Source organism: Mustela nigripes, chromosome 9, assembly GCF_022355385.1.
Source record: "Mustela nigripes isolate SB6536 chromosome 9, MUSNIG.SB6536, whole genome shotgun sequence".
In the NCBI taxonomy this organism is placed as follows: domain Eukaryota; kingdom Metazoa; phylum Chordata; class Mammalia; order Carnivora; family Mustelidae; genus Mustela; species Mustela nigripes.
Window position 1 is genome coordinate 4594376 of NC_081565.1, and position 16279 is coordinate 4610654.

At 55.0% G+C, this 16279-nt stretch overlaps 1 protein-coding gene and 1 long non-coding RNA gene across 2 annotated transcripts in view; one reads left to right on the forward strand and one right to left on the reverse strand.

Annotated features, from left to right (window-relative positions):
• Positions 1-239: 239 nt before the first annotated feature.
• The window catches only part of PRRT1B (proline rich transmembrane protein 1B), a 22205-nt gene continuing 6165 nt past the window's right edge, over positions 240-16279 (reverse strand). Inside the window, exons 2-4 of the mRNA XM_059410495.1 lie at positions 6222-6688; positions 5290-5436; positions 240-4366 (exon numbers count right to left, since the gene is read on the reverse strand). Of these exons, the coding sequence (XP_059266478.1) occupies positions 4217-4366; positions 5290-5436; positions 6222-6688 (764 nt within the window). The 3' untranslated portion in view covers positions 240-4216. The remainder of the gene's footprint in view (positions 4367-5289; positions 5437-6221; positions 6689-16279) is intronic.
• LOC132024313 (uncharacterized) lies at positions 6621-10072 on the forward strand. Its single transcript, XR_009406225.1, has 6 exons — positions 6621-6705; positions 7416-7608; positions 7772-7875; positions 8564-8738; positions 8955-9030; positions 9558-10072. It is a non-coding gene; the product is annotated as an uncharacterized LOC132024313 (long non-coding RNA).

Below are 16279 nucleotides of genomic sequence, written 5' to 3' on the forward strand. Positions count from 1 at the left end.
TTAATTAATAATCTTAAAAAAAGAAAGGTAAGACTGCCATTGTCGGGACCTTTCCCCAGGATTGTCCTAGAGGTCCAGACCAGGGCAGGAGGGCAAACACACAAACGCACAAAGGGGTAAGTCTTGGGAAGGGAGACAACTCGTTATGCAGATAATACTGTATAAACAGAAAATTCAGTAGAACCTACAGATAAATTATCAGAATAAGTGAATTTAGAACGCTTGCTGGATACAAAGTCAACAATCAAGAATCAATTGTATTTCTGTATACCAGCAAATAACAAAAATATTAAACTGATATTCATAGCAGCATCAAAGCAAATATTCAGGGAGACTAAAATATACACAATATTTCTACACAGAAAACTAGAAGATCAAGGGGAAAATGTTTTAAACACCTAAACAGGGGCCCCTGGGTGGCTCAGTCATTAAGCATCTGCCTTTGGCTCGGGTCATGATCCCAGGGTCCTGGTATCAAGCCCCTCGTCTGGCTCCTGCTCAGTGGGGAGCCTGCTTCTCCCTCTGCCTGCTGCTTCCTCTACTCGTGGTCTATCTCTGTCAAATAAATAATATCTTAAAGAAAAAAAAGTAGACCCCGGGGAGCTGACAGGTCCGGATGTGCAAATCCGCCACCAGTGAACCCAGAGCTAGAAGACCACAGAAGAGAATAGCTTCATGACCTCGGAATAGGGGAATTTTTCCTAAGCCACAAGAAGCTCATCCACGAAGGAAAAGACATATGTGCACCTCGCAACCGAGAACTCGCTTGCGTCAGGCGACCACAGGGAGAACACATCAGGAGCCGCTTCCCTCCGTCGGCAGCTGCAGGTGCCGCGGCCTGGGCGCGGGCTCGCTACCACCCGCGCCGCGACTTAGACGGTCGCGGGCTTCAGGACGGAGGACAGCCGCCGGCCCCTCCGCTGCTGGGGGGCTGCAGCCGGCAGCATCTCCTTGCACGTTTCAGCGGACACGGACACACACACACACACACACACCCGACCGCAGGAAAGCCTCTCCTCAGCATGCCCAGGGCGAACCCCTCGACGCCAGGCGACCGCGACCTCTCTGCTGTCACACCCGAACCCGCTCCGCCTCGGTTCCACCCGACATTTAGGACTTGCCCAGCGCCCTCCCTTGGGGTGCTCTGGTGACTACAGGGTCTGATAAAAGTCTCCCAGGCCGGACTGGAAGCTTCGGGAAACAGACTCCTCCCTCCCCGCTGCAAACCCTAAAGCTGGAGCTGCCCGGTCAAAGGCGCACGCCTTTCTGGGTCCTTTCAGGGACACAACGCACCAGCCCACCCGTTGGAAAGCGCAGCAACGGACTGCGCAAGCCCTCCTCGCCCGCCCCCTCCCAGGGCAGCTGCTGTCAGCCGCCGAGAAGGTACCCTTCTAGACTGTTCTTTGCGCGTACACGCATGTGAGCACGTGGTGCGTGCATTCTGCAGGAGGCCACAAACACCGGGGACAGCGCACACCGGCAGTGAGAGAGTCCGAGTTGAGTCCCTCGCCAGCTCCCGGCGCATCCCGTCCGGTCGGCCCCAGGCTGACGGCAGAAGCCACCTCGCGGTCCACATCCGTACTCGCCGGACACGCCGTCCTCCCCGTGGCTTTCCAGGGTAAGCAGCCTCCCCTCTCGCCCAGCGCCCCGAGCTGCAGACCTCCCCCGCCATCCTCTGTCGCCAGCGGAGGGCTGTTTTACACTTAGCTCTTTAACCCGTCTCGGAGTTGTTTTTGCATGTAATTATAAAGAATTATTTTTTCCAACCAGATAACCAACTCTGTAGTAAGAGCCTTCCTTGACTCTCCCAATACTTAAAAAATGCCATTTCGATCAGATATTAACACACAGATCTACACACTCAGAATGTTTTCTGGGCTTTCTATTATTTTTCACTGACCCATCTCTGTGGCAAAGCCATGCCGTCCTGATTTTTTTAAAAGATTTTATTTATTTGAGAGAGAGAGAGCACAAGTGGGAGAGGAAGGGAGGTGCAGAGGGAGAAGCAGGCTCCCCACTGGGCAGGGAGCCTGACTTGGGGCTCGACCCCAGGACCCCAGGACCAGGACCTGAGCCAAAGGCAGAGGATTAACAAGCTGAGCCCCCAGGCGCCCCGAGCGGTCCTGACTACGGCAGCTCCCGGGGCGGCTGCAGGCTGTGAGCGCGCACGGTCACACGGTCGGGGCACAGTTGATCTCACTCGATCAGTCTTTCTGGTGTGGCCCAGTGGGGTTGGGTGGGGGACTTCCTCCTCGCTATGCGGATGGGTTTTTATCTCGAGTCACAGGCCCCTTTGAGGATCTGGACACCTTCCCAGGAAAACGCCATGAATGGCTTTTCCTCCCTGGTTGGGAAGCTCCGGGCTGTGCTTCAGCCCATGGTGAGGGCCTGCTCCCTGCTCTCTCAAAACCTCTGGCTGTGGGAGACCCTACAGAAGTCCCCACCGTCCGTACGCAGCTGGTCCAGGCTCTGTGCGGGACACCCGTGGGGTCCCCACGAGTCTGCCCACCACTCCCAGATCAGCTTGCACCGCTGCCACCCCATTTTACAGATGGGGAAATCCCAATTTTCTCAAGAAACCAGAAACTCGGGGCGCCTGGGTGGCTCAGTGGGTTAAGCCACTGCCTTCGGCTCAGGTCATGATCTCAGGGTGCTGGGATCGAGTCCCACATCGGGCTCTCTGCTCAGCAGGGAGCCTGCTTCCCTCTCTCTCTCTTTCTACCCGCCTCCCCATCTACTTGTGATCTCTCTCTGTCAAATAAATAAATAAAATCTTTAAAAAAAAAAAAAAGAAAGAAAAAAGAAACCAGAAACTCCAGGGCCTGGGTGGCTCCGTGGGTTAGTGCCTGCCTTTGGCTCAGGTCGTGATCTGGGGGTCCTGGGATCGAGCCCCGCATCGGGCTCCTGGCTTGGCGGGGTGCCTGCTTCTCCCTCTGCCTGCTACTCTGCCTGCTTGTGCTCTGTGCCAAATAAATAAAATTCATAAAACAGAAAAGAAAAGAAAGAAGGAAGGAAGGGGGAGGAGAAGAGAAGAAAGGGAAGGACCGGGGAAGGGAGGGAAGAGCTTCTCTGAAGGCAGGGACCGGGGCCGGGGCCTGGACAAGTGGGAAGGTCAAGGGCCGGGAAGCTGCAGGAGGCCTCCACGCCCCACTCCCCAAGCCCCCTTCCTCTGCAGACGGCTCTGAGCCTTGCTAGCGCGGAAGGCCATTCTCAGGACCACAGCTGACCGGGGGGTACCAGGCACGAAGCGGAGACACACACGTGCACCGCTACAGGCCACCAGCAGCCTCTGGGGCCACCTGAGTGCTCCCCGGCCAGGGTGGCCCTCGCCACACAGGGGACCCCCAGGGGAGCCTCCATGGGTGGGCGATAAAGTCAGGGCCCGGAGGAGTGGGAGTGGGGCCGACCGGAGACTGCAGGCGGCGAGAGTCAGCAGGAGGCGGGACGGAGGGGAGAAGCCGCCCCCTGAGAAACGGGTCACATCGCAGAGGGGCCACGCAACAGGAGCAACCAACAGACCCGGCCAGAGCTGCCTTCCCCAGACAGTGTCTCAGTGACCGCAGCCAGGACAGCCCCAGAGCCCGGCGAGGCACAGATGCCGCCGCTCGCCCCGCCCGGGAGCCGGGAAGCAGCAGGCGAAGCTCGGCCCCGGGGCTGGCCTCTTGTTTATTGACCAGACGCGGGGGCCCTGGTTCCTGCATGAGAGCGCGGGGCTCCGGGGTCGGGGCAGGGGCTCACAACCATCCGCCGGGAGCTACCGAGGAGAGCGGACGCCGCTCGGCTCCCCACAGGGAAGAAGAAACACCAGCGGCTCTGCCTTCGGTCACCAGGCCGGGCTGCAGGTGGCTGGGGCCGGAGTCGGCTCGGGGGACAAGGAGAGCTCTGGTCCCTCCGGGGGTCTCCCGGGTGGGAGGGGGAGGCAAGGGCCCTGGGGGCCGCCTAGGGGCTGAGCCAGCGCGGCCCCCGAAAGACCTCGGGAGGAAGCACGGAGGCCGGGGGCTGCGGCGGGCCCGGGCCCCGCAGCAGGTCAGTTAGGGCGCGGCCGGGGGGCCACCGGGAGGGGTGAGGCCCCGCCGCGGCTGGGCTGTGCCGAGGGCGCCACACCCCAGCTGTTCCTGCCCCCGGGGCCCCTCTGTAGGCGACAGGTGGCCACCAGCAGGGCTCAGAGTCCACAGTGTCCGTGCGGCTTGGGTGTCCCTGTGCGTCGCCGCGGCCGTCAGGGCAGGTAGAGCGCCACCAGCACGTAGACGACCCAGCCGGCGGACACGAACACCCCGAAGAGCAGGCTGAAGAGCACGAGCGAGCGGGCCTTGCGGGACGCCTCCTCCGCCTGCGCCAGGTCCCCCCTGCTCAGGGCCGCGCGTGTCTGCAACGAGACGGAGGCGGGTGTGGACACAGAGCCCCGCGCTCCCCACGCCCGGCCCGCGGTACCGGTGCCCTGACATGCCTGCGACCTGCCCGCGCCACTGCGCGGGACGTGGCCGCGGCCACGGAGGCCACGGCCACCGGCCCCTGGGCCCCTGCCATGGGCCTGGCCCCCGAGCCACAGCCTGGGCCACCGTCACACTGACCCCAGCCTAGGGCACTGTCGCCCCCACTCTGCAGCGGCGGAAGCAAAGGCTCAGCCGGGGCCATGCGGCTAGTGGGGGAGCCAGAGCTCACAGGTGGCTGGGTGGTGGCCTCCCGAGTCCCCTCCGAGCAGTCCCCAGAGCCGCCCTCCCCCCACCCCCCAGCTCTAGGATGGGGGGAGCCTGACCGGCGCGCGGGCCAGCTCTGCCCCACGCAGAAGCCCTGGGGCCTCGCCTACTTGGTTTCCCAGAACATCCTCATCACCGGGTCCCCAGGGACCAAGCCCGTGCCCGGTCAGGAACGTCAGGATGAAGGAAGGAAGCTATGCAGGGGATGGACAGATGGACGGACAGACGGATGGACAGATGGTGGACAGACAGGGACAGCGACTGAGTTCACAGATAACGGAGGGGTGAGTGGGTGACGGAGGGAGAGCAGAGACCAGGGAGGCGGGCAGCTGGGCAGGGGGCGGACGAGGAGACGGGAAGCGGGCGGCGGGCAGAACCGGGCGGACGGACGAACGGCGGCCTCCAGCCCGTGAAACACAAGCCCCCACCAAGGCCGAGGCCGGTCCGGGCCTCCTCAGTCATTCACACCTTCGTTACAAACTGGTTTAGCCGCATTTTCTAGAGCGGCTCTCCAGGGGTGTGGCGCGGAGACAGGAGGGCTGAGGACCCCCCAGGTCCCCCGCCCGGCGCCCGCCTGCCCACCCCCGCCTACCTCGTGCGAGTACACGACGGCGATGAGCCCCGTGAGCAGGCAGCAGAAGAGCGTCACCAGCACCGACTCCATCATGTGGTCCTTGGGCAGTGGCCTGTGCTCGGCGGCGGTGGCGGGGGCTGATATGCCGGCCACAGGGCCGTTGTACTGCGGGGATGGAAGCCACGACCCCGCGATGAGGGGACAGTCATCCGGGGACACCACCCACCCCCCCACCCCCACAGGTGAGGCTGCAGGTCACCAAGGGGCCAGGCGAGGGCCCCCCTCTGCCTTCTCGGGCCACAACCGCGCCTGTCACCAGCCCCCAGGAGTCCCCTCGCTTCTGCGCTCTGCAGACTGCACAGCCAGGGGCCCGTCTCCGTCTCTCCCGGCCCTGACTGGGTTCCTACCACAGGTCCTCTAAGCTCTCCCCGACAGGCACCCTGGGGTCCCTCAGTGTTTCTAAAAGCCTAATCAAGTCACCTGCCACTCAAAGGCCCTGGGGCCTGCACTAGAGACCCCACCCTCCTACCCTGTCTCCTCACGAAGCTGAACTGACCCCCATCATCCCCAGAACAGGGGGGGCCTGGCCATCCCCCAGGCCTGTGCCCAGAGAGCCCCTCCTCCTCCTCCCCGCTGCCTGAAAGCTCCTCTTCAGCCCTCAGAACTCAGCTCAAACGCCCCCACCTCTGGGAAGCCTTCCAGGCTTGCCCACCCCCTCAAGCTGCGGAGTCCTTTGCAAGTCCCTCATCTGCAGGGGTCGCGGACAGTGACTTTCCGTCTCTCCATCTCCCAAGCTCTCCCCGGAGAAGGAGGCTGCGGCGAGTGGGGGGCGGCAAAGGGGGCTTCCTGGGAGGTAAGTGCGTGTGTACAAGGGGACTGCACGGGAAATAAGTGGCCCTGGCGCAGGGGTCCCAGGGTGGGGAGGGAGGCGGGGGGCCGGGCCCACTCACCACCGGGAAGGGTGCGAAGAGCGGCGGCGCAGCGGGCGCGGGGTACAGGGGCGCGGCCGGCGGCGGTGGGTACAGGGCCTGGGGCGAGGGCCCGGGCTGGAAGAGGACCGGCCCCTGTGGGAAGGGCGGGTACAGCAGGTGCACGGCCTTGGGGTCCGGTGGCGCGTAGGGCGGGGGCTCGCCCACGAAGCCGATGTTGGGCACCCCGCCGGCTGCCACCTTGGGGCCCTGCTGGGCCTCGCCCACAGGCTCAGCCTGGGCGGGGGAAGCGGCCACGGCCTCGGCCTCGGCCTCGGCCTCGGCCGGAGGTTCCTCCGCAGCGGGGGCGCTGCCCCCATCCACGGCCACCTCCTTGCTGGGCCCTCCGTCCTCATCCAGGAGCCGCGGGCGACACGGGAGCTGCGGGAGCGCGGGGCTCCGGGGGTCCTCGGAGGCTGCGGGGCCACGGCCCCCTTCTGCATCGGCTCCTGGAAAGAAACCCCAGGTGCTGTGAGCCCCAAGTGCCCCCCAGCCAGGTGGGACTCCTCCTGCCTCCCTGCTGCAAATCACGGCCCCTCCAGGGAGAAAGTTCCATTGGCGCTGCCCATCCCCACCCGCCCGCATCCCGCACTCGGGCCTCTCCCCGCGGCGGGCGCTGGAACAATCTACCCAAAGCGCAAGTGTGGGACAAGAGGGCAGGGGGCTTGCTGGCGTCACTCGGCCAGCGCGTCACCAGGCTGAGCTGGAACACAGGCCTTGCCCCTGCTGGCTGCTGCTGGGCACTTGTCCTGCGCCCGCGGCCCTGTTGCTGGCCAACTGGACCAGGCAAGGATCTGTCCAGGGCAGCCCCTGAGATCTGCTCTGAGAAGAGCTGAGCCAAAGCGATTCCTGGCTTGAGAGCCAGGGAAGATGGGGGCCACCGGGGTAGCAGACCCTGGCCAATGGGCTGACCTCAAAGAGCCAGGAGGTCACTACAGGCCAAATGCCCACTGAGGCACAGAGGAAACAGGAGCCTGAATGGGGGCAGAGAGCAGAGCAGCAGGTGGGGAAAGGGGCAGAGAGCAGAGCAGCAGGTGGGGAAAAGCCCACCAGCAGCGGGTCGGTGGGTGAGAGCTCAGAGGCCCCCAGGCGCCCAGCTGCCCTCCAGCCCTGACCCTCCAGCCCTGACCCTGGCCTGCAGCGTCCATGCTCTCATTCCTGGGGAAACCCATACAGGGAAAACTCACTAACACGGAGACAGGAGGCCAGATGGGAGAACTGTCCCCTCAGCGTCAATTCCAGGAAGAACCATCACTTAGACACCCCAGCAGAGGCCCCGGCCACAGGAGGGAGTCACGACGACAGACCCAACGGGAAGGACGGACGCTGCTTCTCCGACGAGAAATCCGCCGCCCCAGCAGCTCAGCCGGTGAGAAACCGTTCGCCCTCGCCATAAAGCCACGCTCCTCTCCTTTCTTTGTTGGACTTTTGCCTGTGATTTTGCCGCAGCTTACCCGCCCCGAATTGCAAGTCTCTGCTCTTCCTGAATAAACCCATTTGTGCTGGTAAAGTAACAGACTCTTCTTGCCCAGGGTGTCTCTCCGGAGATACCCAAGCAGGTTCTACAAGTCCTGAAGGGCACCCTGGCCAGCTGAGTACCGCCGAGTATCAGGAAGGCCCTGCCAGCGAGACGTGGGTGAGCGGGCAAGGCCCCGCGGCAGGGCGGGCGGCCCGGGGCCTGGCTTCGGACCTTTGCTACCCAAACGCTCGTCCAGGTTGTAAGAGGCAGAGAGAGAAGCGAGCAGCTGTAGCAGCAGCGGGAGAGGAGGGAGGAGCCTTGCTGAACCAGCCCCTCCCATCCCTGGCCTCCTTCTCCCCTCCCAGACCCCCGCCGACACCGTCCCCCACTGGAACTGGTAGGCAGAGTCCGAGGCCAGGGATCCTCAACAGAAGGGGTCCCCAAGAGCAAGGAGTGCTGAACCCCAGCGAACGCCCCAGCCTCCCACTCCCAGCAGCCAGGGTGTCACTCCCAGACCTGCGGGGGCGGGGAGGGGGGTGGTTTATGCTCCACACTGTCACCTGTGGCGACTCCCTAGCCCTGTGTCCCTTGAATGTGGACGGGGCATGTGACACGCTTTGGCCAACAGAACACTGATAAACACCTTCCAGGGGTGCCTGGGGGGTCCGGACGGTGAAGTGTCCGACTCCGGATTTTGGCTCAGGTCATGACCTCAGTGTCGTGGGATCGAGCCCCGCGGCGGGTTCCACGCTCAGTCCGGAGCCCGCTCGGCCCTCTCCTGTGCTCCTCCCCCACTCGCTCAAACTCACACTCGCTCTCTCTCAAGTAAATCGATAAAATATTCTTAAAAACAACTTCCAAGCAGAGGCTTCAAAAACCTCTCCCCACCGCCGGTTACCACGGGCCGGAGAGCAAGGGCGAGGCAGCGTGAGACGGAGGCGGATTTCAGGCGGGGAAGACCGACGCTTTCGGAGAACGGACAGCCGGCGGCAGTGGCCACACGGCAGTGTGGACGTGCTCGGTGCCCCCGAACTGTGCAGGTAACAGGGGTGAAGACGGGGCACCCAGGGGGCTCGGCTGGTGAAGCGGCTTCCCTCAGCTCGGGTCGGGATCCCGGGGTCCTGCGATCGAGCCCCGCATGGGGCTCCCTGCTCGGTGGGGAGCCTGGCTCTCCCTCTGCCCTTCCCCCAGCTCATGCTCACTCTCTCTCTCTCTCTCTCTCTTTCCCTCTCTGACAAATAAATAAAATACAAAAGGAAACTACCTGAAAACACTGAAAGTGACCCAAAGTGGACAGACGGTGGAGTTGAAACAGAAGAGCGACTGTCAAAGGTGTGGGTTCCCACAGACTTTCTCTCATTTCCCTCCAGCTCCGGGGGCCACCCCGAGCGACATGATGGGGCAGGACAGGGGACTGAAGCCGCTCCAGAAACCCCGTCACGTCCCGACGGAAGGAAGCCAGAAAGGGCCCCGCAGTGGGAAGAGTGAGGAAATTCTTGGGTTGGGGGAGGCCATGGAGGGGATGTGAGCATAGATAACCCAGTAGCTGGGCCCCAGCATTCGGAGGCTCCTCACCCCCCTCCTGTCCTGGGAACGTGGGTCCCCACTCGCTTCCCCAACCCCCAGCCCCGCAGGCTTCCCCCAGGTCACAACCCACAGCCCCAGTGCTGACACCACCCAGACAGGATCTGTGACTGAGCCCAGTTAAGGCCACTCTACAGACTCGTTTAAGATGTGGCAGTGGTGACCCGCCAACCCTATGGCCCCCACGAGGAGCCTCTTCTGTGTGTCCCCTCGCTCACGAACCCCGCCACCTGCCCATCTGGGCCCCCTCCCTGCAGTCTCTCCCTGCCTTCCAGAGCAAGGGGGCAGCTTTGGATCACACCAGAGAAGCCGCCGAGGAGCAGAAAGACCAACGCCTGGAAAGGGAGGGCGGCAGAGGGGGCGCCCCTGCTTGTGTACGTGAACGGGGGCGACCAGTGGGTCTGCTTCCCCAAGACTCTCAGACGACCAGAAATCACACATCCTGTGAAAACCCTTAGTCTCAAACAAACCGGGACGATTAGTCACCCGAGACCGGATCCACACGGGTTGTGGAACTCAGCCCCGAGCTGCATTTGTAGGGGACAGACCCAGACCGGCATAAAGGACCACCAGATGACCACCAAGCCGGGGCAGAAGTATACACCTATCAATTAATTAAATGCCAATGTCCCCTACAAAGCCCGGGGGGGGGGGCGCTCAGCAGGGGGTCTGCATCTCCCTCTGACCCACACCCCCCATGTGCTCTCTCTCAAATCCATTAAAAAATAAAAGCTTAAAAAAAAACTGCTCAGCAGGGAGCCTGCCTCTCCCTCTGCCCCTCCTCTTGCTGGTTCTCTCTCACTCTCAAATAAATAAATAAAAATCTTAAAAAAATAATTAAGTGTCAATGGCATAAATTCTCCAGTCAAAAGACACTGAGTGTCTGGGGAAAAAAAAAAAAAAAGACCCATTTCTATGCTGCCTCCAAGAGACTGACTTCAGACGGAAGGACACACACACTTTAATTGAAGAGATGGAAAAAGGTATCCCGTGCAAATGCAAACCAAAAAAAAGGCGAGTGTAGCTGTGTTTATATCAAAGTAAACTTTAAAACAAAGACTGTGGGGTGCTTGGGTGGCTCAGTTGGTTCAGCATCCGACTCTGTCTTGGCTCAGGTCTCCATCTCAGGGTCGTGAGACTGAGCCCGTGCACTCAGCATGGAGTCTGCTGAAGGTTCTCTCCCTCTCCCTCTGCCTCTCCCCTACCCATACACGCATACGCCCACTAGCTCTTGCTCTCTCTCTATAACTAACTAACTAAATTGAACAAACAAAAACTGCAATAAGAGACAAGGGTATTACATAAGGATACAGAGGTCCAACAGGAGGATACAGCAATTATAACCATGTTTGCTGCCAGCACAGCAGTACCCAGTATACAAGCAAATATTAACAGATCAAAAGGAAGAAACAGAGATGGCAACATTGTAATAGCACGAACTTCAATGCCCACATACATCAATGGACAGAATGTCCAGACAGAATTATCAATAAGGAAACACCAGTCTTAAACATGTCAGACCAGATAGACCTAGAACTACACAGGACATCTTACCCAAGCCCAAGGAAATACACACTGTTCCAGGGAACAAGAGCATCACCAGTACAGAACACATGTGAGGCCACAGCAAGTCTTAATAAATTCAAGACTGAAACCTTCCCAAAGATCTTCTCGAGCCACAGTGATAAAAACAAAACAAAAGAACCTAAAAAGCAGAAGGGCCTGGGTGGCTCAGTTGTTAAGCATCTGTACTTGGCTCAGGTCATGATGCCAGGGTCCTGGGATCAAGCTCCGCATCGGGCTCTCTGCTCGGTGGGAAGCCTGCTTCTCCCTTTCCCACCCACCCTCCCCACCCTGGCTTGTGTTCCCTCTCTCGCTGTCTCTCTCCCTCTGTCACAAATGCAATCTTAAAACAAAACAAAAAAACCTAAAAAGTAATTACAGGAAGAAAACTAGAAAAATCACAGGTATGTGGAAAATCAACACTTGCTGCTGACCAACCACAGAGTTAAAGATGGAATCAAAAGGCAAATTAAAAAACAAAATGCCTCATGACTAATGAATATGGAAATACAACATCCCAAATGTATGGGACGCAGCCAAAGCAGCTCCAGGAGGGAAGTTCGTAGTAATCCATGCTTGACCGAAGAACAATAAAGTCTCAAATCAACAACCTGACTTTACACCTCAAGAAATCAGGGGGAAATGCTGCCCAAAGTTAGGAGAAGGAAGGAAATAACAAAGATGAGAGCACAAATAGAGACTAAAGAGAGAAAAGAAATCAATGAAACTAAGCGCTAGTTCTTTGAAAAGATAAAATTGACAAACCTACAGATTTGTCACAAAGGGAAAAAAAAACAAAAACACAAGATGTTTCAACAGAGACCACAGAAATACAAAGAATCATAAAAAGACTATGAACAATTATGTAACAATGACGGGGCAACCCAAAAGAGATCAACAAAGTCCTAAAAACATACAAAACAGAATTGTGAAAATACAACAAAACCAAACAGACCCATGAGAGGAGGAGACAGAGTCCGTCCATCAAGAGTCTCCCAACAAACCGAAGTTCAGAGGCACGGGGCCTAACTGGTGAATTCTACCAAACAGCTGTCCTCCTCCAACACTTCCACAAATGAAGCAGAGGGGACACATCCACGCTCCATTGATGAGGCCAGCGTTCCCGAGAGCAAAACCAGACGAGGATGCCACAGAAGAGAAAAATCACAGGCCAGGGCACCTGGGTGGCTTAGTCGGTTACGTGTCTGCCTTCAGCTCAGGTCATGATCCCAGAGTCAGGGGATCAAGCCCCACATTGGTCTCCCAGGGAGCCTGTTTCCTCTGCCTGCTGTTCCTCCGCTCCTGTGCACACATGCTCTTGCTCTTTTTATTTATTTGTCAGAGAGAGAGAGTACAAGTGCATAGGCACCCAGAGTGGCAGGAAAAGACAGAAGGAGAAGTAGGCTCCCTGCTGAGCAAGGATCCTGATGCCCAACCGACTGAGCCACCCAGATGCCCATAAACACACTTTTTAAAAAGATTTTATTTATTTATTTATTTATTTATTTATTTATTTATATTTGACAGAGCAATCCCAGGACCCTGAGATCATGACCTGAGGTGAAAGCAGAGGCTTTAACCCACTGAGCCACCCTGGCGCCCCCCTCAAGCACATTTTAAACAGAAAGATACAGAAAGATTGAAAGTACATGGGTGGGAAAGATATACCACAGAAATAGTAAGCAAAAAAGGTTAAAGTGGATTTCAATATCAGATAAAATAGTTTTCAAGACAGAGCATTATTAGTAATAAAGAGGAACCCTTGATAATGATAAAAGGGACAAATCACCAGGAAGGCAGAATAGTTATAAATGTATGTGTGCCTAATCACAGAGCTTCAATATTCAATATACATGAAATGAAAATTTACAGAAATACACAAACAAAATATACCATAGTAACAAAAGACTCTAATATCTGTCCTATAGCAATTGATACAATAACTAGACAAGCCATCAGTTAGGACATAATTGATCTGAGCAAAGTTATAAACCATCTTAACCCAACTGATGTTTACCGAATCCTACATCCAACTTTTCTCAAGCACACAAGGTACAGTCACCAAGGACCACGTGCCAGGCCACGGAACAAGTCTCAGTGTTATAGGGATTAAAATAATCCAGACTGTCCTCTCTGACCAACCACAACAGAAATAAGTTAGAAACCAAGAACAACAATCTGTGTAGAATCAAATACCTGAAAATTAAATGACATACTTCTAAAGAATATATGGATCAAAAATAAAATCATGCAGTAAATTAGAAAACATCTTGAACTGAAGAACAATGAAAAAACAACACATCAAAATGTGGGAGATGTGGGGCACCTGGGTGGCTCAGTGGGTTAAAGCCTCTGCCCTTGGCTCAGGTCATGATCCCAGTGTCCTGGGATCGAGCCCCACGTCCGGCTCTCTGCTCTGCAGGAAGCTTGTTTTCCCCTCTCTCTCTCTACCTGCCTCTCTGCCTACTGTGGTCTCTCTCTTTCTCTCTCTCTCTGTCAAAAAAAAAAAAAAAAAAAATGTGGGAGATGCAGCTAAAGCCGTTTATAGAGGGAAACACAGAGCTTTAAATGATTATATTAGAAAAGAAGGCAGGGGTGCCTGGGTGGCTCAGTGGGCTAAAGCCTCTGCCTTCAGCTTGGGTCATGATCTCAGGGTCCTGGGATCCTGCAGGACCCCCACATTGGGCTCTCTGCTCAGCAGAGAGCCTGCTTCCTCCTCTCTCTCTTTCTGCCTGCCTCTCCATCTACTTGTGATCTCTGTCAAATAAAGAAATAAAATCTTTAAAAAAAAAAAAAAAAAGAAGAAGAAAAGATCTCAAATCAAGGACATAAGAGTCCACCCGGGGATCTTGCTAGAAAAGGAAGAGCAAAGTAAACACAATGTAGATAAAAGGATGAAAATAATAAAGAACAAAAATCAATAAAATAGGGACACCTGGCTGGTGCCTGGCTGAGGAGTGTGTGACTCCTGATCTCGGGGTCATGAGTTCAAGCCCCATGCTGGGTAGAGAGAATACTTAAAAAAATAAAATATTTTTACGAAAATTAATGAAATAGAAAACAGACAATAGAAAAATTAACAAAGTCAGGGCGCCTGGGTAAGCATCTGCCTTCAGCTTCCATCATGATCCCAGGACCCTAGGATCGAGTCCCACATCAGGCTCCTGCTTCACCCTCTCCCTGCTGGTCCCCCTGCTTATACGCATGGGCTCTTGTAGTCTCTTTTTAAAAAGAAAAGAGGGGCGCCTGGGTGGCTCAGTCGTTAAGCCTCTCCCTTCGACTCGGGTCGTGATCCCAGGGTCCTGGGATTGGACTCCCTGCTTGACGGGAAATCTGCTTCTCCCTCTTCCACTTCCCCTGCTTGTGCTCCCTCTGTGTGTGTGTCTCTCTGTCGAATAAATAAAATCTTTTAAAAAAAGAAAAGAAAAGAAAAATTAACAAAGTCAAAGTTCGTTGTTTGAAAAGATCAAAACTGACAAACCTCTAGATGTATCAAGAAATAAACCATAAATAACCATGTTGGGAATGAAAAAGGGGCTATCATCACAGATCCTACAGATACTAAAAGAAGATTAGGAGAATACCATGAACAACTTTGTGCCCACAAATCTGACAACACAGATGAAAGAAATTTCTCTCTCCAACTCTCTAAAACTAACACAAGAAGAAACAGGAACTCTGAATACTTGTGAATTCACTAAAAAATTAAATTTGTTACCCAAAACAGAAAAGTTCTGTGCTTGGATGGTTTCACTGCTAAAGTCTATCAAACACTCAAAGAAGAAGATAACACTAATATCACAGATTTTTTTTTTAAATAGAGGAGCTAAGATCACTACCCAACTCATCCGATGAGGCCAGCATAAGCCTGATACCAAAAGCCAAAATGTTACAAAAAAGGAAAATTAGAGACCAATATCCCTCATGAATATAAGCACAAAAATAGCCTTAATAAAACAGCAAATTAATCTGGGACACCTGGGTGGCTCAGCCAGTTAAGTGTCTGCCTTTGCCTCAGGTCATGATCCCAGGGTCCTGGGTGAAGGACCGTGCTCGGCGGGAAGCCTGCTTCTCCCTCTCCCACTCCCACCCCCCCTGCTTGTGTTCTATCTCTCACTGTGTCACTCTCTGTCAAATAAATCAATAAAATCTTTTTAAAATAAATAAATAAATAAGTAAAATCTTAAAAAAAAAAAAAAGAATGAAATCGTGCCATTTTCAACGACATGGGTAGAGCTAGAGGACATAATGGTAAGCGAAATATGTCAGAGAAAGACAAATACCCTATGATTTCACTCAAACGTGGAATGTGAGAGAGTGTTAACTACAGACAACAAACAGATGGTTAGCAGCGGTGGGGAGGGGGCATGGGTGAACGGGATGGGGATTGAGAGGACACGTATCTCGATGAGCCCTAGTTATGAAATTGTTGAATCACTATATCGTGCACCTGAGATTAATAACACTGTGTGTTAAGAACACTAGGATTTGTTTTTGAAAAGCCAATATTTAAAGAAAAAAAACCATCACTAAGAACATACACAGGCAAGTCACAGAACGGGAGGAAAATATTCGTAACACATGTATCAGGCAAAGCAGTTGTAGTAACGGCATAAAAAACTCTCACAATTCAGTAGGTCAAACATCCCAGGAGAAAACAGATGACAGGTGTGTGAACACTTCACCAAAGAGTATATCCAAATAATCCGTAGGCACACAAAGGATGCTCGGCGTCAATAGGCACCAGAAATGCCATGAAAATTAGAAATGCCAACTAAAACCAGGTGGTATCACTACACCCTCCTGAGAATGGCTGGAATTAACCACTGACAACCCTGACCCGAGTGAGCTCTGGCGTGTGTGAAACATCCCAGCTCTTAGGAAAGGAAGACTGTGCAACCACCTCGGGCAACACTGAGCTGTTTCTCTAAAAGTTCAGCATATGCCGACCATAGGGTCCAACTACTCAACTCACAGGTATTAACCCAAGAGAAATAAAATATAGGACCACATACAGACTTGTTCACAAATATTTGTAGCAGGGGCGCCTGGGTGGGTCAGTCGATTATGCTGCTGTGGTCAGCTCAGGTCATGATCCCGGGGTCCTGGGATCAAGCCCTACACAGTGCTCAGTGGGGAGCCTGTTTCTCCCTCTGCCTCTCTCCTCTGCTTGTGCACGTTTTCTCTCTCAAAAAATAAAATCTTAAAAAATAAATGTAAATGCTCATGATAATTTAAAAAACAAAAGAACAAATATTTGCAGCAGCTTGAGAAACATGACATGCCTCTTATGTGACGTTGCTCATTTGGGGCTGCTTTATTACACGGCAGAAGCCAGCGGATAACTGGAGACAGTTATAACAGTTATAACTGGCAGCCGGAACCGGGGCATGGGAAGGGGCCGTAAGGAGCACAGGAGAGCTGGAAGGAAGCG